Source organism: Geotrypetes seraphini, chromosome 3 (assembly GCF_902459505.1).
Source record: "Geotrypetes seraphini chromosome 3, aGeoSer1.1, whole genome shotgun sequence".
In the NCBI taxonomy this organism is placed as follows: domain Eukaryota; kingdom Metazoa; phylum Chordata; class Amphibia; order Gymnophiona; family Dermophiidae; genus Geotrypetes; species Geotrypetes seraphini.
The window spans coordinates 55,009,539-55,033,624 of NC_047086.1; the positions used below are offsets into that span (position 1 = coordinate 55,009,539).

The 24,086-nt window shown below is 40.6% G+C and overlaps 1 protein-coding gene across 3 annotated transcripts in view; it reads right to left on the reverse strand.

The window, feature by feature from the left end:
- Positions 1-13,291: 13,291 nt before the first annotated feature.
- COL19A1 (collagen type XIX alpha 1 chain) overlaps positions 13,292-24,086 on the reverse strand; it is an 885,342-nt gene continuing 874,547 nt past the window's right edge. For all 3 annotated transcript variants that reach the window (XM_033936698.1, XM_033936699.1, XM_033936697.1), the window contains 2 exons: positions 20,806-20,883; positions 13,292-17,695 (listed from right to left, as the gene is read on the reverse strand). In XM_033936698.1, the coding sequence (XP_033792589.1) occupies positions 17,559-17,695; positions 20,806-20,883 (215 nt within the window). In that variant the 3' untranslated portion in view covers positions 13,292-17,558. The remainder of the gene's footprint in view (positions 17,696-20,805; positions 20,884-24,086) is intronic.

The following is a 24,086-nucleotide window of genomic DNA, read 5'->3' on the forward strand; positions in this document are numbered from 1 at the left end:
ACTACTTTTAGAGTTGTGCACTAGGGGATTTAGGTGTGTGCGGTTATAGAATAGAGTGTGGGGCGATATTATCTGAGGTCCTTGGCCCTCTAGACAGGGAGGAGACCACTGGGGAAATGGTCAGAACAATTACCACAGGACACACTGTCCTGTGAAAGCCTTTTTCGGCACACTAAGCCTGCTTTAGGGTTCAGTGCACCTTAGTAAAAGGGCCCCATAGGTAGTAACTAGACTGTACTGAGAATAATAAAGCGTGACTTCATGTGCATTAATACAGTTTAGTAAATCGAGCCCTAAGACTAAATTCTTTGGCCAAGACAATTCCTCCTATTCTTGAATATAACCTGCCTTAAGTTCCTACTGAAAAGATATGAATTAAATTCCAGTTAAACTAAAAGACATATTTTAACAAAACTGTCAACAAATTTACATGTACTACTACTATTTGGGTATGATTGTATGTGATGATCTTAAGGTGGCCAAACAGGTTGAAAAGGTGACGGCAAAAGCTAGAAGGATGCTAGAGTGTATAGGGAGAGGTATGGCTAGTAGGAAAAAGGATGTATTGATGCCCCTGTATAAGACTTTGGTGAGACCTCATCTATCTCTATCTATCTATCTATACAGTATATATAAAATCGGAGGTATGTATGTGTGTATGTATGTATGTGCCGCGATCACGCAAAAACGGCTTGACCGATTTGAACGAAACTTGGTATGCAGATCCCTCACTACCTGGGGTGATATGTTCTGGGGGTCTCTCGGCCCACCTGCACACATGGGCGGAGCTACAAACAGAAAATCAGATTTCACCCATTCATGTCAATGGAAAAAAAGTAAAAAGCTGCCAACGCAAAAACGGCTTGCCCGATTTGAACGAAACTTGGTATGCAGATCCCTCACTACCTGGGGTGATATGTTCTGGGGGTCTCGCGGCCCACCTGCACACATGGGCGGAGCTACAAACAGAAAATCAGATTTCACCCATTCATGTCAATGGAAAAAATGTAAAAAGCTGCCATTCTCACAGTAATTCCAACTACCTGGGGTGATATGTTCTGGGGGTCTCGCGGCCCACCTGCACACGTGGGCGGAGCTACAAACAGAACATCAGATTTCACCCATTCATGTCAATGGAAAAAAAGTAAAAAGCTGCCATTCTCACAGTACTTCAAAAACGGCTTGACCGATTTGAACGAAACTTGGTATGCAGATCCCTCACTACTTGGGGTGATATGTTCTGGGGGTCACGCGGCCCACCTGCACACGTGGGCGGAGCTACAAACAGAAAATCATATTTCACCCATTCATGTCAATGGAAAAAATGTAAACAGCTGCCATTCTCACAGTAAATCAAAACCGGCTTGACCGATTTGAATGAAACTTGGTATGCAGATCCCTCACTACCTGGGGTGATATGTTCTGGGGGTCTCTTCACCCAAGAATTTATATGTTCTTGCTCCTGGAGGTGAAACTAAAAATGTTGTTTATAATCAAGTTTTGTGTTTGTTGTATTGTATTCATTTTGTCAAATATTTCACATTATAATTTGAATATTGTACTTTTTATAAAGCTGTAAAAAAATAATTTCATTCACCACTATAAAGTATCTTTATTTGAATTCATTTACAGTGTTATTGCTATAATTAAATACCTGTGGAACGCCGGGGCATCAGCTAGTTTAGAATATTGTGTACAATTCTGGAGGCCGTACCTTCAAAAGGATATTAAAAGGATGGAGTCGGTCCAGTTGAAGGCTATGAAAATTGTATACTTGGAGGAAAGGCGGGAGACGTTTAAGTACCTACATAATACAAATGCGCATGAGTTGAGTCTCTTTCATTTGAAAGGAAACTTTGCAATGAGAGGACACAGGATGAAGTTAAAAGGTGATAGAATCTGGAGTAATCTAAGGAAATACTTTTTTTTATAGAAAGGGTGGTAGATGCATGGAACAGTCTCCCAGAAGAGGTGGTGGAGACAGCGACTGTGTTTGAATTCAAAAGGGCCTGGGATAGACACTTGAGATCTCTCGGAGAGCGAAAGAGATAATGGTTACTGTGGATGGGCAGACTAGATGGGCCATTTGGCCTTTATCTGCCATCATGTTTCTATACTAATCATTTCTGTAATGCTACTACATGTACACACTGCCTTAAGGAGAAGTGTGCTGTCCAGCTCAGAAATCCAGCTTTATCAGGCTGATTACTAAGGTAGGTATTGAGATCTACTAGTTCTTGAATAAATATGTATGCTCTAATCTAATCTAATCTAAACCTTAAGTTTATATACCGCATCATCTCCATGAGTATGGAGCTCGACACGGTTTACAAGAACTTAAATAATAGGTAGAGAAGAAGAAAAAGGTTTACATGAACTTATGTGTAGAAGGGGGGGAGGATAGAGTTACAATTTGATGAAAAGCCAAGTTTTCAGTTGTTTGCGGAATAATTGAAGGGAGCTCAGGTTCCGCAACGGGATGGTGAGGTCGTTCCAAAGACCTGTGATTTTGAAGAGAAGGGATTTTCCCAGTTTGCCTGCATAGTGGATGCCGCGTAGAGAGGGGAAGGCTAGTTTATACCTTTGGGCAGTTCTGGAGGAGTCGGGACTGGAGGAGTTGAAAGATAGTGGGATAAGGGGAGGGAGGATGCCGTGAATATAGAGATTGCTTATCTTTGCTAGAGCATTATCCAGTTGTGCCATTTTCAGGTAGACATTGTTTCTTAAGTTTCTCTAAGATACATTTTTGTTTCTATAAAAATTTACAATAATAAAATGTTCATATTAAAAGTTCCTTGTTAGGCTATGGTAGGTAACATAGAACCAACAGTCTAATCCAGTGATATGATCCCTCTTTATTACAGAATCAATTGCAACAAACTGAATCATGTTCTCAAAATAAATGTTATACAATATTTGTTAAACAAAAAACTACCAAAATAAATAAAACATTCTACAACAATCTGTTATCAGCCCAATACCACAGATATCATATTTAAAAATATATGTATAGAATTCATATTTCATATTTAATACAAGTACGGTATCTAAATTAATTATACACTATGGGCTCCTTTTACTAAGCTGTGATAGCGTTTTTAGCGCGCGCTAAACCCACGCTACGCGGCTAGAACTAACACCAGCTCAATGCTGGCGTTAGCGACTAGCGCGCGGGGCAATTCTGCATGCGCAAAAAATGCCATCGCAGCTTAGTAAAAGGAGCCCTATGATACGACAAGAAGAACAGATAAAACTGGTTAATAGATTTTCCTGAAAACTTCAGGCTGTCACTCAAAGTTAAGCATTATTACTGAGCTTTGAAACATGGAAAATAGTTCTCCAAGAGGTGAACATGGTTGAATCTCATTAGGAGAGAAAAATTGAGTATCAAATTATTTTTTGTCATTGAGCTGCAGCTAGAAATCAACATACTTGCAGAGCACCAATTAGTTCCTGCAGCCTAGTTAAGAGCTTTCCTGGTATCAAACACATGGATAATACACGTGAATTAAAATGCAAAGGTAATATAGAAGCTGAACTGTCAGGGCAATATTATCACTACATAACAAAGAAGAACACATCTAATTTTCTACATACACAGCAAAAGCAAGTCAGACATAATAGACATGCTTTAAAAATCAAAGAAAAGCATCTATTCTGTGAAATTTGAAGATTTTGAAATAAAAGGAAACTAAGCAGAACAATAAAACTCCACAAGACAGAATATAATGTCTCTCAAGCTGGTCCAAGCACTTCTTTTCTGTAGTACTGAGAAACAACCATTTTAGCATGAAATAGACTGACAATCTGTGCAAACAAAACATATTTCACTAAGAGCTCCTTTTACTAAGGCGTGCTAGCCGTTTTAGCGCGCGCTAAACGCTAACACGTTCATAGGATATAATGGATGCGTTAGTGTTTAGTGTCGCGCCTTAGGGCTCCTTTTACTAAGCTGTGCTAGCGCGCTCTGCATTGCCGCACGCGCTAGACGCTAACGCCAGCGTTGAGCTGGCATTTGTACTTGCCGCGTAATACGGGGTTGCAGCGCGCACTAAAAACACTAGCACAGCTTAGGAAAAGGACTCCTAAGAGTCACAGCCTACAATTAAAATTAGACTTGTTGACTGGATGATCTGCTGCAGTACTGATCTGAATGTGACCCCCCTCCCCACACTGTGGACATCACAGCAGATCCTTACTAAAAAAAAAAAAAAAAAAAAAAAAAAAAGGACTATTGTCCATTCAGTGCTCCCAGAAACATGTTTATTGAATTAGACTCAAGTTTCAAGTTTATTGAAATTTGGATTTAAACGCAATATCAAGTATTTTCAATGCGTATAACAATAATAATTTGTGGGGGACAAATAAAACAGTTTAAAACCATATACATACAATTTTATCCATAGTTACATTAAAGATACGTAAAGAATTAGAGGTTAAATTACATTTGATTTAAAATAAACAATTAAAATAACTGTTAAGGTGAGACCTGATCTAAAAGTAAATAGGAGAATCAAAAGAATTGTCTGATCTAAGATTCATAAGCATCTTTCTAAAGATAGCTTTTTAGATTACTTTTACATTTTTTTAAGGAGGTTTCAGATTGGAAGTTTGTTCCAAAGCTGAGGTCCGAAAATAGAAAAGGTTGTGGTTCTTCTGGTGCCAATTACTTTCAATGATGGAATGGTCAACAAATACTGATCTGTTGATCTAAGAGAGCTCATTGTTGTGAAAGCAACCATTACTTTTCTTATATTGCATTTTAATAAAAATGTACTTAGGGCTTATTTTACTAAGGTGTGCTAGTGTTTTTAGCGCACGCTACAGATTAGCACGCGCTAACCACGCGCTAAATGAAAAATACTAACGCAAGCTCTATGGAGGCGTTAGCGTTTAGCGTGTGTGGCATTGTAATGCGCACTAAAACCGCTAGCACGGTGATGGGATAATCGCACGCCAGACACCAGCGCGCCGACAAGCCAGCGCTGAAAATTCGGCACAAGAAAGAAGCGAGCCATGGAAAAACTTAATGTTAAAGAGCTCCGACGGGGTGTGTGTGGGGGGAACCCCCCCCCACTTTACTGCATCATGTTCGCGCTGCCGTTGGGGGGTGTGTGGGGGGTGTGAACAGTGGCTCGTGGACTGTAGGGAGCAATAGCTATGGAAAGTATAGTGTGCAGGATATGATGGTGCAGTATTTGTGGAGTTTTTCTACAAAAATGCCTGCTTTTTGTATGGTTCTGGGTAACTCTAGTTAGATACAAGTTTATGTGTTAGTTAAGGCCATGCCCAATAGAAGCGTATGAAAAGTTGGTGAATAAAAATCTGAATATGGATGTAGCCAAGGCCAGAAAAACACACTACAGATTAATATTAAGGAAAAGCATAATAATATTCTCTTTATGTATTTTGCCATTAAGCCAGATCATAGAGGAAATCAAGTAATGCGTAACATACATAAAGGTATTAAGAACTCCATCTTGTTTGATGACTCCATTTTGGGTTTTTCTGGTTTTCTGTCTTTCTGTAAGTAGCTTCTTCTTGGCTTTTACTCCATCTTGGTTCTCTGTGTTTCTTTGTTTAGTTTTTCCCACTTTGAGCCTCTTGGTTCTAATTGATAACAGATGTGCTTGAGCTGGTTAGGTGGAGCACAAACGTGGTATAGCAGAGAAAGTCTTCTTGTATTAAGTATGAATGCAATATACTTAATACAATGTTGTGTGTGAATGGTGCCCCGAATGAATGATGGATGTTATGAAAGATATGTGAAAGAATGGTTTGTACTTAATTTCCAATATTTTATATATTTTAAACCTGAAGAAACTCTAAGGAGAAATCCTGAGGCAACATCTGGAAATGGTTAAGTTAGAGCCAAAGACACTGTACCAGTTTTGCAGAGCTCAGTGCAGGGGGGAATAGCCCCTCCTCCTTCTCTGAAATAAGTTTGAGAATGACAAAAAGAGTATTGGGTATGTTATAATATGTTTATGCATATTCAGAAATTAATGTAAACAAAAATACGATTTTAAAAACTGCTTTTGAGTGTGAAAAACTATGTAAAGGAAGTTCTTTGTTTAAATTAAAGACAGCCTCCGTTAATGGATTGGCTGACAAGTGTGTCATACTGCCTTGTGAAAAATATAAAAGGAATGGACCAATATAGACTCAGAGAGACCATCAGGAGAGGTGCAAATTTCATGCCTGATGGGACTCCATCACACATATGATTTCTGAGACATGTAAGAATAACATTAATAAATAAATTATAATATTGAACTGGTAATATATGTGTGATTGCCATTACTCCTAAGCACCTCTTGGCGCAGAGCGCAGTAACATGCATTAATCGCTATTCAGGTGCAACCCCCCACATTATAGAGAAAACGGAACTTTTCCCCTCAAAAATCAGAAAAAGTTCCGTTTTCTCAATAATGGAGGATTCCAACCCCCCAACCCCCCCCAACAGCAGCATGAACACTATGCAGTAAAGTGTGTGTGTGGGGGGGGGAGGGAGGGTTCACCACTCACACCCCGCTTTGGAGCTCTTTAAAATTAAGTTTTTCCACGGCGCGCTTCTTTCTTGCGCCAAATTGTTAGCGCTGGATTGTCGGTGCATTGGTGTCTCACGCGTGACAGACTATGAACCACTAGCACACCTTAGTAAAAGGATCCCTTAGTGTGCTATGTACAGTATTTAAACACATAAGCATGAATAACCTATATAATAAAAAAAGGTCTCAAAACAAATATAAATAAACTGTAATCAGAACTAAAACCAACTTCCCTATTAAGATACATAAAACTAACATTATTTAAAGACTAGCCTGAAACATTTTATTGTCCTTTTGCTGGCTAAATAATATATGTCTATTCTTTGCTCGATAATTTCAAGAAAATTTACAAGGAACATAACTGAATAAACTGTAAAATGAGACTTTAATCGCCAGGAGTTAATTCACCCAATATCCTTTTGGTCTCTGGAAGGACAATAAAGTCATAAACTATTTGAGCCATAAACTATTTGAGCACCATAAAAAATATTGTCTTAGTCTGAAATATGGTATTTGAAATGTACAAGAGGAAGTATCACCATAAAACTTCTACAAATATCATTCATACTGTACACAAATTTGTCTACAAAAATATGAATAATGTGCATGTACATACATCTCACAGCATCAGTTTACCTTAAAGGAAGTAGTGGGCGGCTTCAGTGATTGAAGGAGATGGTAGCCAATAATTCTTCAGGAAGTTTTGTCAGCATTCTTTCAGAGTGATTGGATGTGGTGAGGGGGTATTTTGTCCCTTCCACCCTCTCACTGGGGTGGAATTATGGTGGGGAAGTTTGTCACAGCTTGGCAGATGTGGAAACATATGCCCTGGAATTATCCAGCAACAAGTGTTAATTGACAGTTGGGCATGGATTATGCATATTCGCTTGCATCACCGCTAGAGAATTAAATTTCTGCTATATTTATTATTTATGATGGCTTAAGATTCAATTGGTCCTTGGTGTCATCACGAGGGCCAAGGATAGTCAAAGAGAACAATATGACTAGGATGGTACCGTCCAGTCAAGCAGATATGTAATTAACAATTTATTTATTTTGGCTGGGAGGGCTAGAAATTTGGTATGTTACATTTATGAATTACAAGTTATGGTAATAAAGCTGTGGCCCAGTTATGCTATAGAATTTGTCTCTTTGTTGTTTTGGAAGGTGAGATGTGGTTGTGATTTGCACACGTTATAGATTGAAATAGTACTGTCCTCAGAGTGTCGGGAACAACCCCAATGCAAGGTAGATTTTTTTCACTTTTAAACTGTCTCCCTTACCTCAGGCATTCTGCTTCTTAGAAGACCAGACTTGGAAGCGAATTGCATGACTTCACTAATGATGACTGCCGATACCATTTGTGAAAGTAACCTTAATGTTTCATGCTTGCCATATTTTGCTCACAGGAAAAAAATCCAGTTGTGTGTACACTGAAAAACCTGCCATAATATGCAGTATATGGTTGAAAAAGTGTATGCTCAGAGACCCAAAGACCAGTTGTGGGACCCGCCCCCCCCCATGTGTTAGGTAGTGGAAACTTTGGTTCAAAGTATGAGGTATCTTGGTAAGTTCTGTTTTAAGGCAGCTATTAAGATACAATTTAAGAGAAGTTGTTGAGCACTTGCATATATTTTTTGTCATTTATGCTATTATTTTTCATTCACGGAGATCAAAGGTATTATAATTATTTTGAATTACTGAGTTGGGTTCCCTGAAGCAGCCTGTAAAGCATGGTCCATGTCGGGACCCAGGAAAACTTTTATGAGATGTGTTAGTTCCTAACTATGTCATATCTTTATGAATGAGAAATATTTAGAAAAGCGAACGAGATTTGCAATATAAATAAGAATCTAAAAGTACAGGGTACCATATGATATGGTCTGCTGGTCTTAGAGTCTGTATTTAATTTCATTGCTGGTACTGTGTTTGCTTTGCAATTTGTTATGCCTTGTTTACTATTATCTGATTGCCTTGGATTCCTTAAAAAAAAAGATTTAAAAAAAACAAAACAACACACTCCTTGATTTTAAATGGTTACAAAACCAAAATTTATTGGAATGCTCTTTCACCTTTGAGGCTACAGTTTTATCAACTCATAAAGTTTCATATGGTATCCGTTGATTACAGGATAAGAACCCACGGGACCAAGAACAAACAAAGCAAAGTGGGATCGGACAATGAGCACTCCAAAAACAAAAAATTAACAATCTTGTTTATTCCAAAACAGACGGATGAACATCATCTGTGGACTCGACACAGTACTGTGTTTCGGCGACACAAGTTGCCTACATCAGGGGTCACTAGCATAAAAATATAACAAGAACATCAAATTACAAAATATAACATAATATATTATAACCACATAAACATACACTTGATGTGCATCCCACCTGTTACTTGGCAAACATCAATGCGATAATCACGCTTGGACCAGACTTTCCTTAAGCATATCCAGCGTGATCGCGTTTATAGCTTCAGTGATGCGTTCCTGCAGATCATCCACAGTTGTGGATAGTGGAGATACCTACACTCTGTCTTTCACGTACCCCCAAAAGGAAAAGTCACAAACAGTAATGTCCGGTGATCTTGGGGGCCACTTGAGGAACACCTGGTCATTTTGTTGCATTGCATTGTCAGAAGATTGTAACTTCTGCACCAATTGCAGCTTAAAAGGGTGAACGTGCAAGCGATTGTGTAAGATCTTGCTAACCGTGCTTTTTGGGACTTGTATTTGCTGTCATCTTATTTATAAACATATTCCAATAAATTTTGATTTTGTAACTATTTAAAATCAAGGAGTGTTTTTGTGGGCACCCTATAGTATGCAATGATTGGATGGTGAGACTTAATACATGGGGGTGTTCCCCTAACTGGTCTTTGGATCTCTGAGCATACACTTTTCAACCATATTTTGCATATTATGACAGGTTTTTTAGTGTACACACAACTGGGGTTTTTTTCCCTGTGATCATAGCTATTTCCCAGTTTTCACTTTGCAGCGAGTATTTCTTATTGATTTTCCCTTGTATTTTTTTGACTGAAGTTGCTGTATTTTGCTGCCCCATTTCCTGCATAACTGTGCAATGTCTATCACATATGTCCCTTGTGCTTGTCAAAGGAAGCTCTTCCGTGATGCTTGAACTGAGCAGTGGCCTCTGCAGCTAATGATTTAATTGGGTGTTAATAAATGAGGAGTCCAATTGGAAGGCAACGTACAAAGCAGATCATCGTGTTGCTCCTAATGAACTTATATCTCCATATTACATGCAAGGGCTGAATGTCTTATAAGAACAATTGGTCTTCCCTTTTTCCCTCTGAATAGACTCAAAAGATTCAGCAAAAGAACATGGTAAACTGGCAAATAGGGGTCCTCTCTCTCACCAGAGGCCTGAGAAAACCCCATTTCCTTTTCCTCTTCTGATGGTAGTAGACTTTGAGGACTTGGATTCATTTCTTATCCTTGGTTTTAAAGTGACATCAAGGTGTGAATATGTTTACTCTAGTTACAGCTGTTAATTGCGGTAGAGGAGAGCAACTGCACATCAGGAACGATTCAAAGAAGTTCATGCATATTTTGTGAAACTGATTTTGTGTTATAAAATTGTGACTATGTGTCAAATTAAAATTTCAAAGAAGATGTGTTCTTTGTGTTTTCTGAGATTCCCATGGCCTTTCATTTATTGCTTTCAACCAAAGTGGTGATATTTTATTTCCTGATACCAAATATAAGAATAGCCTGACTGGGTCAGACTAATGGTCCATCAAGCCTAGTAGCCCGTTCTCACATTGGCCAATCCAGGTCACTAGTACCTGGCCAAAACCCAAGCAATAGCAATATTCCATGCTTCCCCCATGTCTTTCTCAATAATAGACTATGGACTTTTCCTCCAGGAAGTTGTCCAAACCTTTCTTAAAACCAGCTATGCTATCCGCTCTTACCACAAAGTGGATGAATAACTTCCTGCCGGAATTATTTATATATATTCTAAATTGGGTGAACTAATCCCTAAATTATTTAAATCATGATAATTGTCCAAATGGAAATAATAATGGGAATGCATGCAAACCAAGGAAACAAGTGTAAGATCCTTTGTATTGCTTAATAAAAATTCTGTGTCTATGCTGACAAGGCAAGCAAGATCAAGAAAATGTAAAAATATGCAAATAATGCAACTAAAGAAGTAAATCTATCATAGTTAGCCATATGCTTTAAAAAATACCAAATATGTTTTCTAGTGAATAAACTGAAAGACAAATTATGAAATTTGTGAAATATGTATTGAAAAATTTTATGACATTCAAGTGTATCAACATTGTGAAAACCCACAAGCTCTCTATCTGATAACAAAGCTAGCTAAAATCTAAAATTTCCATATATACATATACAGTAGCATCAGATAACTTACTAAATCAGTTTATGTTACGAGATAAATCAAACATTTTTCAAGGAAATCATTTTTCATTATAAGCTTATTCCAATCATGCAGAATCTCCAAAGACAGAACTTTTTTTTTTTGAATTATCACATAAAATACTCCAGCAAACAAACTCTCTCTTAAAAAGAATTTGGTGGAAAACCCATTAATCGACCAGACCCCACAAGCAGTTTATCAAAGAAAACTGCAAACCCTGTAAAGAATTGGGAGCACTGGAACAACTACATCTTCCATATCATTCAAAATGCATATTTGGGCCTCTACTGAGAGCTTCTCATGCCTGTAAGACTCAGATTTCAAAAGAATTCCTCCACTTTCATGTCTCTTGTGTCTGAGTTTCACAAACATTTTTTTGAAAAAATGGGGATGACTGGAAGAATAATTTGTGAATCCATGGAAATCCACTGTTAAAATCTCATAACACCTGCTTTGGATTTCTACACATTTTTAGATTTCCCCTGAGCTGTAGCAGATTATGACATATTTTGCCAAGATTCTCTGCAAAGGTTTGACAGTATTTTGAGCACATTTTCACAGGCTGTATAGGTTTTGGCAAACTCTAGCAATTTTTGTTGAACACAAACCAGGCTACAAGCTGCCTGGATCAAACTTGACTCATACTGTCAAAAAAGTTAAGAGTTTCAGATAAGTTTTAGGTTTTAGAAGTAAACGATTTCCAAGTACGATTTCCAAGTACGAGTATCTAAATTTGAAAGTATTAGCTCTTTGGAATCAAAATTGTAAGAGAATAATTAGTGTTTATAGATATACATTAGCCCTATATATCTCAAACTCTTTGAACTGACACTGCAGGTCTGAATTGAATCCCCCTTTTGCAGCCTGAAGGAGTTGAAACAAGGTTTCCTTGTGAATGTCTACTATTGAAATTTAAAATAACAGCAGGGTGGAGTGCATCTTAAAAAGATGGCATGGACTTTTTTCTAAAAATAATTCTGTAGCATTACAACATTGAAGACAATTTGCCTGGACTCTATCAACTCAGGAGATAAGGTGAAATTATTTCAAGAGTATATTGTATGAATAAATAAGTGCAATAGATTTATATAAGATTTGCACAGATAACTTTTTGAAAAAATAGAAACCGAATGGAGTGCTTTTAAGCAGTGATTCCCAGCCCTGTCCTGGAGGACCACCAGGCCAATCGGGTTTTCAGGCTAGCCTTAATGAATATACATGAGAGAGATTTGCATATAATGGAAGTGGCAGGCATGAAAATCTGCTCCATGCATATTCATTAGGGCTATCCTGGAAACCTGATTGGCCTGGTGGTCCTCCAGGACAGCGTTGGGAACCACAGCTTTTAAGGACACATGAAAGTCCTTTTTTTAATTTGGGTGTGAAGTCCTAGAATATCTGGTGTGAAGAGGAAGATTGTTCTATTTTATTTTTATCAAACTCTCCATCACCATTATACTGAATCCATATATACTGTGGGGTCTAGGTCCAATGGGATGACGATTTTTGACTGCTTCAGTTGTATCTACATTTCTCTCTTTTATAAAAGTTGCACTCTGTTTGCAGATTAAGAAATCTTAGCCAATAAATAGAAGATCCCTAACATACAGTATATGAGCTGAGGATGATTCAGTCACTATATTCAGGGGGGCCGGGGGCAACCATTTATGCAAAGATGATACTAGAAGCTAAATTTACTGTTAGGACACACAGGGGTTCCTATATTTAATCATCAACAACATAGCACATTGTAGTCTATTCTATAAAGAAAATTATGCATATATTTTTCTTTGGGAGTAACGTCTAAAACACTCATAAGATGTAGGCATAATTACACCAACTAAAGAGCAGGCCTAAATATTCACAACAAGATTGTGACAGAACGTGTGTGTAGACCATAGTGTTCTACAACCTATCAGGCTCGTAATAAAAAAACATAGATGTCCAAAATGCAACCTAATCCGGCACTTGGACGTCCTAATCGCCAGGACGTCCAAGTGCCGATAATCAAAACTGTCTTTCTGTACGTCTAGCGAGGTGTTCCAGCTTTTGTACGTTCAGAGCACGAGATGGTTGTGGTGGTGATGTGTTATGGGCAAGCTTTGGGCGGTCTCAAGAGCGGGTTAGACATTGACGTCTTGCAATGATAAACATTTTGCAGGACATCCTGGACGGAACTTATACGTTTGGAACTAGACCTGTTTTAGAAGGGTCTAAGTGCCACAAAGGTGCCCAAACTGACCAGATGACCACTGCATGCATCAAGGTAAGACACCCCCACACTCCCCCCATGCTCATGGACCCCCTCATACCCACAAAGATCAGAATACAAACGTACATACCTGTCTCTAGAATATCAACACCTGGTATAGGAAAGCCTAGTAGAGCTGCACACAGTTGTCTTAAGTAGCCTGATGGATGGGCTAGTGAACCATAGAAAAGAGTAGCAAGTCCTATAAACCACTCTAAGCACTACATTCACGGTGGAAAATGTGAGCCCACCAAAACCTCTCAAAATCCTATTCTACTGCCATATAGGTGCCACCTACAGCCATAAGGGCTATTGGAGTTGTAGACAGGTGGGTATAGTGGGGTTTTGGGAGCTCACCACAAACTATAAGGGAGCTCTGGTGAGATGTTTATCTGGCACCCTTTATGTGAAATTCACAGCAGTGCCCTCTAAGGTGCCCCACTGCTCTTTTGCCATGTCTGGGTGGCCAGTCCATTACAGGACTGAAACCTCCCATGTCTAAAAGGTCTTGTCCTGAGCATTTAGGACTTGGACAAAATTTTGGTAAAAAATGTGGTACAAAGATTGACATCCTGGCTATCTAGATGTCCCAATGGCCTGGCTGTCCAGATAGAGGATTTTCAAAAAAGAATTTCTAGACATATGGTGGATTGCCTTTCGAAAATAGGCATTTTCTTACTGCCGACTTTGATGTCTGTTTAGAATATGCCCCTCCACATGTATAAATGTGCCCTCTGCCCATATTTATGCCTGCCAACAAACTATGAGCTATCACATTTAGATACCATTTTATAAAATACTGCATAGCTCAAATATTAGCATTTATATGTGCGGTGGCTTGAGGACCTGGGGAACTGGATTTGATTGCCAGTGCAGCTTCTTGTAACCCTGGGAAATCACTTAGGGCCAGATTCTGTGATTGGCACCTAATAAAGATGGGTGCCTAAAGTTAGGCACTTAGGCTCAAATTCTGTTACCGGCGCCTAATGTTAGGCACCTGTTTTGGAGGCACCCAACTAGATAGACGCCTATCTAAATTGATTAACAAGATCAATTAAGCTTTTTAATCAACAATAATTGAAACGTAGGCGCCTATCAAGAAAGAGCGTTTCTGCAATAAGGCGCTTCTACAAATGTAGGCGGCCTTCAAAAAAATAGGCGCTGTGCACATTAGGCATGGGGGTGGCTACATGTTAGGTACCTTGTTGCAGAATCACTGCTCTTAAGCGTGCTTAAGAGCTCATATAGGCGCCTAACTTTTAGTTGTGCCTAGAGCTGGCCTATTTATTGAGTGCCTCCAAAATAGGTGCTGCTCAGCATGAATCATTAAACAGCATCCAATTTTACTTGACTCACGCTGAACAGTGCCTAATTCGGCGCTTAACTTTTGGGCACTTCTTATAGAATTTGCCCATTATTTTATGCCAATCACACTTAGGCGCCCCTTACAAAATCGTGCTTAGTGGTGCCTAAATGAAAACTTATGCACCTGTAATGTAGGCCAGGGTTTTAAAGGCCTACATTATAGATGCCTACATCCCTCATAGAATCACACCTAGCGGCGCCTAAGTCATTCTCCACCCCTAAACATGCCAATAGGCGCCTTTCTTATGTAGCATCGCACCTAAGATAGGCACCTATCTCCCAGGTAGATGCTATTTTTTTTTTAAATTATGAGCTTGTTAAAACTCATTAGTGAAGCCAAGTACTAATTAAGGCTCCCTTTTATCAAGCCGTGTTAGGGGTTTTTTAACGGCCGGACGCTGTGGTATAAGCTCCGATGCTCATAGAATTTCTTTCTTATAGAATCACTCCTTTAATGCTGTCAACACAGTTATTAGTAAATGGGTCGCATTGCAGAAATTGGGATCTGCAGTAAATAATGCATGTGCTTAAACCTGTAATGCAATTCTAGCCCTTAGATGCTCATTCGTACAAATGTTTCTAAAATATAAGGGATGTTCCTTCATTAAAACGCATTATGCTATCTATTTGGGATCAACTTAATAATTTATTAGAAAATCCAGTGGCACTATCATATGATACCATTTTATTTGGAACATCTATGAGGGCAAAAAGTCAAATTTCTGTTTATAATAATGGGGATTGCCATGTAGCTAATCTTAAAGAATTGGAAAAATTGGGATAGATTAAATTATTCATTCTGGTGGGAATCCCTATGTTATGTCTTTAAAATGGAAAAGTTTATGGCCATTCAGAAGGGATATTATAAAAAATTTATGGAAGTTTGGGAACCATTAACTAAATATTGTAAAGATTGATTGATTTATATAAATGAGGAAAACATACACATCCTGGGGAGAGGGGTATGTTTTGGCACTGTTTAAGAGGTATGGATAGGTTTTTACAGGTCATTTTATGAGTTGTTGGTCAATTGGAAAATAAGCCTTGTCATTATTTCTATTAACCTTTTCCTATTGTAATAAATTTTACGTTACGCTGGTTCCAATTGTAATTATCGCTACTGCCCGCTACATTTTCTGCATCAAAGTCCGAATCATTATCCAACTCAGACTCCGAACTACTTGGTAATAAATAGATGGGACAAATGATAGGTAGAAGGTGTACTGTATGTCCCATGCCATGGGACATATGATGGCAACAATATTTTTGGAATGTCCCGTCATCCGGGACACACGATAGGAAAAGGTTAAGTTTATTGTGCTATAATGTTTATATTTTATGTAAATGTATCATCTCTTGTGCACAACTGTAGTTTTAAAAATGAATAAAGAATTTAAAAACAAAAAACGTTCTGACAGGTCTTTAAAATTTTTTTTAAACAAAAATGTTTGAAACTAACAGAATAAATGTCCAAAAATCAGGAACAAAAGTTCAAAAATGACATGAAGAGCAACAACAAAAAAGTTTCCCATATACACCCTTATCAAATATATGTAAGTATGCATGTATTTATCTATTTATTATGATTTAATAACCACTTTTATGAAGAGATTCACTCTTTCAAATGCCCAGCTTTACAAACCTATTGTGTCTAACTGAATCCAGGAGTCAGATGTTCATTTGTTTGCTGATCGGCATAATTTTCAACAGCTTTTGGGGTGGCGTAGTGGGCAGCATGCTTGCCCCTCACCTCTGGGAGCAGGCTTTAAATTCAGCTTGAAGTCCCATATAAAATAAGGGTTGTAGTTCTAGAAAAATCATCTTTACAACGATTAGTAAATTACCAAAAGACACTCATATTAAGATTCCATTTAACATAGCAACGCAAAGAGGCACCTGGGTCAACTAACATGAATAATACGCTATATTTGCAGTACAACTCGTCCTTGAAAAATGTACAGTTTCCTTATACCTGACTTAATGAGAACATGCCTCAGACATGGTTGGACCTGCTGGCCTAGAGTCTCTGTCCTACTTCCTGTTACCTCTCACCAGCTAAGAGGGTCACAGGAGGCTATCACTTCAAGTTGCCTGATAAAACCAACCTTCGGTGTCAATGTCTGTTAATGCCTATAGTTTTATGGATACCAATATCCAAACCAAAATAGGAATAATCTTCTTACTTTTCCTCATGGTTAATTGAACCTTAAGCTTTTACTTCTACACCTTCTCTGCTCTTGGGTTATTTCATTTACGCCATGTTCCTACTAATCTGAACCGTTCTTCAGCTTTAAAGTGTTTGTAAAACTGTTGTACAATTTTGGCAGCAATAAATTCACATATATGCTCCCTCTCAGGTAGTTTTTGATGCATTCATACGGTAAATGATTGAGGTGAAGCATTTTGGTGATTGTACTTCAGTGCTGACATAAAGCATGGGCTTCTGTACTCGTATTGTCCCATACTAAAAACGCTTCTCTGATGCAGTCTGGCTCCTCTTTTGCAGCCCTGCACTCTCAGATAGGGAAATGTAAAAAAGAACCCTTCCATTGCTTATTTGCGCTCATTGATAATGTGAAAAAGAGTTTTCTCACAGCTTAAATTAGTTCCATTTGTACTTCAGATGTAATAAAAATCTTATTATAGAGAACACGCCTGAAAATGTTTTTTCCACCTTCAATGCAGCTGCCTGTATACAAAGGTCCACGTGAGACATTTTTCGGCTGAAAAGTCCCTTACGGACTGCACAAGTATGATGAAAACCTGCCTTGCTGCTACACTGCTACATTAAATTTTGACAGCAGACAGAATAAAGTTGGGGAAAGCAGTTCCTATTTTCGGAAGTCCACTTCTGTTCTGTTTATCACTGTGTAAAGTTTACAGTGGGGACACAAACCCTCCTCCAGGTCCAATTTGCATCACTTGGCAGAGACTGAAGGGCTATGATATGATTCACTCTGTCTTTGGATCAGTTGATTATGTTCCATTCATTTGGGACTGCGTTTGAGGCACAGAGTAGTGACAGTCTGCTGGATTGCATCTTCCATTTGGCCCTGGAGGGCCCTGTGAACCCATTAGTCCTGGAGAACCTGTAGGTCCTGGTAAACCTATACCTGTGGAAAAAAAATAAAGGGTCTATATCAGCTTAAAATATAATTACTAACCACTTTTTCCATCATATGATCAAAACGAATGCTAGGAAGTTCTTCTTTACCCAACGTGTGGTGGACACCTGGAATGCGCTTCCAGAGGACGTTATAGGGCAGCGAACGGTACTGGGGTTTAAGAAAGGATTGGACAATTTCCTGCTGGAAAAGGGGATAGAGGGGTATAGATAAAAGATTACTGCACAGGTCCTGGACCTGGTGGGCCGCCGCGTGAGCGGACTGCTGGGCGCGATGGACCTCAGGTCTGACCCAGCAGAGGCATTTCTTATGTTCTTATGAAAGTCATTGAAAATACTGCCAACTCCACTATCTCCTGATCTCTTCCTTCTGCTTCTTGGCCTTCCCATATATGGAAGCTTGATCCCTACTGGTAATACCACAGAATTGGGACTAGAGGTCTAGTTGGACATTTTGAACCAAAGAGCATTATGGCATGAGTGAATGGATTTCACTCCCACCCCAATAGACCTTGAAGACCCCTGATAAGATTGGGATTGGGATTTGGGAGTGGGAGGGGTGAGGGTGACCTGTTTGAGATGAAATGGAGGGGAAGGGCACTATGTGAGAAGAATATCCAAGGGGGTCATCAAGGGGTCTTCTATGGGGGGCTGGAAGCTGACATGGGGTGTTGGTGACACAGGGGATCATGGCTAGGGCCAGATCAAAGGGATATGGTGCCCTGAGCCAACTTTGATGGGGGCACCATACTCCCAAAGCTCAAGCTTTCTCCTATTTTCTCTCAAGTCTTTAGTCTGGCATTGCTTTCTCTCCTCTCTCCCTCCCTCCTTCTTAGCCCATGGTCCTCTAAACATTATGGGGCTCATAATAATAAAAAAAAAAGTCTAAAAAGTGGCCTAAATGGGTACTTGGCCGATCAAAAAGCCTGATCGTCCAAGTACCCATAATCAAAGCTGGTTTTAGACATATCTAAAACCAGCTTAGGCCTTTCCCCTGCCTCTAAATGCACAGAGAGAAAAGAGACATTTTTAGAGGAGGGGAAAGGGCGGGCGGTGGGTGGGAGGTGGGCCAACCTAGACCTAGGCGTGCAGCAGGTATAACCAAAACTTTAGGCAGGTTGCCTAGTCGGCACTTATACGTTTTGACTTAGACCAAGTCAAAATAGGTATAAGTGCCAAAAAGGGGCCGCTGAGCTGATCGTGGCTGCTGTGATCAGCTCTGCGGCCCCAGCAACCTGCCTACCCCCCTACAGCAATGATCGCGGCAGAAGAGATGACCCATCTCCTTTGCCGTGATCCAACCTTTCCCCACCCCACAATGATCAGGGCAGGAGGAAGCCCAAGCCCTCCTGGCCCGCGGCACCTTGACTACGTTCGGGGCAAGAGGGAATCCAAGCCCTCTTGCCCCAGCGGCACCCCGACTCCCTGACTATATTCGGGGCAAGAGGGAGCCAAAGCCCTCTTGCCCCGCGATCCCAACCTCCCCCAGGCTGAGTCCGTTGGGGCCAGGAGGGAGCCCAAGCCCTCCTGGCCCGGCGATCTCCCCCTCCCCCCCACGATCTTAGGCCCCTCCTGTGTGCAGGGCCTTAGGCACATGGACCCAACCGGCCCATATCCCTAAGGCCCCACCCACAGGAGAGGCCTAAGCGGGCCGATTCTGGTTGGCCCAGGCGCCTCAAGCCCCACCTGTGGGCGGAGTTTGAGCCACCTGGGCCAATCAGGCGCTAAGGTCAGCCATTCGGAGATGGCTGGCCTTTTGGACGGACGGGCTTGGCACCCATCCGTCCAACCAACATTTTGTAAGGTATGGGGAATGGGGTGGGGGTGGGGAGGTTGTGGGGTTGGCGGGGGGGTCGTGGGTCAGCGGGGGGGATGATTGGGTGTTCGGGGGGGGCGGTTGTGGGCGGGGGAGGTTGTGTCGAGGGAAGGAGGGCCTGGGATTCCTCCTGCCTGTATTTTAGTGGGGGGTGGGTGTTAGAGGGTGTCACGGGCCAGGAGGGCTTGGGCTCCCTCCTGGCCGGATCATGGGGGGGAAGGGGGCGAGATCGCCGGGCCAGGAGGGCTTGGGCTCCCTCCTGGCCCCAATGGACTCGGCCCGGGGAGAGGGGTTTGGGATCGCGGAGCAAGAGGGTTTGGGCTCTTTCTTGCCCTGAGCAGAGTCGGGGGGGGGGGGGAATTCTGTAACCGGTGTTGTTTTTGACAGACACCGGTTACAGAATCCAGCTTTTAGGCGAAGGACTGGCTCCTCCTTCGCCTAAAAGCCCTTGTTTTGGACGTTTGGGGCTTAGGCTTTTTTTAGGTTGATTATATGGTATAAGTTTAGACGTAGTGGTGGTCTGGGCGTTTAAACAGCTGAACATAGAGGCAAACCATTATCAAAAAAACCCTCCTTTTGGACGTTTTTTTGATAATGGACATTTGCCCTGCTTCTACTTTCAATGTTTAAGGTCTTAGGCCAAAAGGGGACTTAGACATTTTTTTTGATTATGCCCCTCCACGTTGCTTGCTGGTAACAATAGCATGCACAGAAAGCTGCTTTAGGCCAGCACTAGTTCTTACGTCTGCCAAGTCCCACAGACAGGAAATTGCAGGAGAGGAAACAATGCCAGACTTGGGATTGGAGAGAGACTGAGAAAGCTCTGGATCAGGTGAAGCACTGACAGTGAGCTCAGGGGCCAGGGATTTTGGCACCTTGTATCCTCAGCAGAGTCTCATCTGGTCCAATGGTTGAGCCAGTACTAGTCATGGCATTGGGGGTAGAAAGAAAGAGACTTGGAGGCAATCTTAGTTGGGAAAAGAGAGAGAGAGAGATGGAGTGATGCTGAATGGTAGGGAGAGAGAGTGACAGGGTGATATTGGATGTTGGGAGTTGGGGGGGGGGGAGGGGTAGAGACAGAAGGCCAATGCTGGATGAGGGTGGAAGAAAGAGACAGAGAAGAGAGATCCTTGATGGTTGGGAGAACAGAGAGATAGTGAGGGAATGCAATTAAAAAATGTAAGCATGATTAAACAAGTAATTAAAATATTTAATGAATGTGCAATCCAAATATAATCTAACTCATTTGGAAACACTGTCTGCCATAAGAGTTAGATAATTACCTGGTGGACCAGGAGGACCAGGATTCCCCGGAAACCCAATTCCAAATTCACCTCGTTCACCTTTCTGTCCTCTGAAACCTATAAACAAACAAACATAAAAAGATAACCATTTAGTGTGAACATGAAATTTCATGTTCACCATACTGTTGGCATTTAAAAACACAGAAAGACAAGGAAAAAATTAAAAACAAAAACAAAGCAGAGGCTCTTTTTTTCTGAACACTCATCTTTCTATTACAATTCTGCAGTCATAGTCTGTACAGTCCAGATAGATAAAAAGCTCAGAAGTTTTGTAAGCAGGTTGTCAATACTTGCACTTGTCAGTAGGCTCAGTCAGTTGTTCGTACAGGCTATTTATAGGACAGATTTCCAACATGTGCCTCTTTATAGAATTACATATAAAGTTATGTGCCAATTATATGCATATGTCATTAGAATAATGGTATAATACATGCTTATGTTACTGTTACATGGTTAGGTTACTGTTATAGTTGAACTGTTAAAGTTCAAGCTAGGATGTCTCTGCTTCAAAGTATTAAATGGTCTAGCCCCAAAATACATTACAGATCTCTTCTCATTCCCAACCAACAGACATGAAAGAAAAACACACATGAAATTTGTCTCTCCACCGGCTAGAGGGTGCAAATATAAGAGACACCATCAACAACTGCTATCATATCAAGCAGCCATATGGGGTAAAGACCTAGAAAAACTAATTGCACAAACAACTATGAAGAATTCAGGAAACACCTAAAAACTTACCTATTCTTGAAATACCTAGGCAACGAACCGGAACATCAACCCCCCCCCCCGTAACATCATCACATACCTGATCATACCTGATCATGCGAACTGTCAGACCCAACCCCTAACCACTAACTATGAACACTCTATTCAATTTACGGAATATTTCTACTTCTGTGCAAACAGCTTGGCACTTCCTGGCCTTGCAACACACAAACTGTTGCTAACATTATTAATATTATCAGATGTATACTGCTATACTCTTTAATCCATTGTACGAGATGTATACTGCTATACTCTTTAATTCATTGTACGTAAAGTTTCCCTTTATTGAATTGAGATGTACACTGCTATACTCTTTAATTCATTGTACGTAAAGTTTCCCTTTATTAAATTGAGATGTACACTGCTATACTCTTTAATTTATTGTACGTAAAGTTTCTCTTTATTGTATTTACATTTTCTTTCATTGTATTCACAGTTTCTTTTATTGTAAACCGCCTAGAAGTCGGTATATAAAAATAAAGTTATTATTATTATTATTATAGTTCCTCCCACCATTTTCTTTGTTTATGTTTTTTGTTTCTTTTGTTTTCTTTTCTTATTTAATTTGGTTTTATTATCTACATTATTATTTACTCTCCTGTAATTTTTTTCATTTTTTGTTGATCTTATTGTTTTGAATTTTGGAGCCTACTGTCTTTTTTTGACGGTTTGGCCCGCTTACAATGGTCTTAGGGGCCTTCTCCGGTGGTCAAGGTCGGAGGTCGGCAGCGACTGAGTTTAAGCGGCAAGTCATCTCCGCAGCAGCAGCGGCAGCCGAGGGACTTCAGTTACTTGAACCCGCAGTACCTGTCGCCCAAACCCGAACACAACGGCGAGCTGAGGCAGAACAGCACCGACAAGATACTGTCGCACATGGCCGACGAGCTCTCCGGCCATTGTGGTAGCGTCGCCGTCGATGTCCACCACCACTGCCTATCTGCAGGTCACAGCCAAGATCGCTCTGAAGCCCCCCGGGAATCACCTGCTGAGATGTGGCGGCGGGGGCTTAGGAAGCGCAGGTTTCAGCGGACTGCCGAGACAAGAGATGGCAGGCGGCCGGATGCAACGATCGAGCCAAACTCCTGAGGCAAGAGCAGCGCAGATGCCGCACTGCGATCGACGACCTGCAATTGGAGGAGCTGGAGGGAGATCCACTGTCTGGATGTGCCTGATGGATCGTACTGGAATGGGGAACTCGCCCCTGGTGTCCAGATTCGGCGCCCCTTGGTCATTGCGGTCCTCTTCGCCGACTCCGCTTGTCTCCTGCGCACCTGGTTTCAGCGGCGGCGGCCTGTTTGGCGCCAGCCTAGCCCGGAGTTTGAAGACTTCTAACCCGAAATCCCAGCGTCTCTAAATTTCCCCAGAGTTTCATGCCGGTGTCGCACAGTCCGTGCGTAGAGGGGAACGCAGCTACAGCAAGGCAGGGGGTTCCCTGTCAGCCCCAGCTCCTGCGGCACCAACGCACACCGAGATCACCGAAGCTGAAACAGTGGATTGAAAATAATGTTTTATTTTTTTTCCAGATTATGAATTATTTTTAATCTTATTCATTGTTTTGCCACTTGTTTTTGTTTTGTTCTATTTCTATCATTTAAAATTCACCAGAATTCTTTTGTCTAACGGTTCCTCCTTCTGCATCTATTCCTTTCTCTCCTCTCTTCTACCTTCCAAAATACTTAGTTCAAAACAGTCTTGTTAGAATGTTTACTTAATTATTTTTCCTCTATCTCTACTTTTCACTTCTTTATTACTCTCTAGGTACTTTAGTTAGATTGTGAGCCTTCGGGACAGTAAGGGAATTTCTAAGTACCTTTCTTTCTTATAATTTTAACGTATATTTTCTGTAAACCGCTTAGAACTTAACGGATGTAGCGGTATATAAGAAATAAATTACATTACATTACATTATGTGTGCAATACAGGCTTATAGGTTAAACTTCTACCTAAGCGCTATTCTATAAATATATGCCCACAGGTAGGCATACACATAGGCAGGGCTCACATTTAAATGTACAATTTGCAGAATACTTTAAAGTACACACATATCCTCAGAAGTTAGGCGCACACGATTACACCAGCTCTATGGCTGCCATAAAGGAAATGGGATGGGATTGGATATACTACTACTATTAATTATTTCTATAGCGCTACCAGACGCACGCAGTGCTGCACAGAGTCACAAAGAAGAAGAAAACAGTCCCTGCTCGAAAGAGCTTACAATCTAAACAGGCAAGACAGACAAACAGGATGTCATGGATACAGTTAAGGGGAATGGATAATCAGCAGGCTGGGTTGGATATACTGCCTTTCTGTGGTTACAATCAAAAAGATTTACATATTATATATAGGTGCCTATTTTGTACTTGGGATAATGGAGGATTTTGTGACATCGTAGAGTTTCAAGGAGATGCAGTGGGAAGTAAACCCAGTTTCCTATGTTCTCAGGACACTGTACTAACCATTAGGCTACTCCTCCACACTATATATGTGTG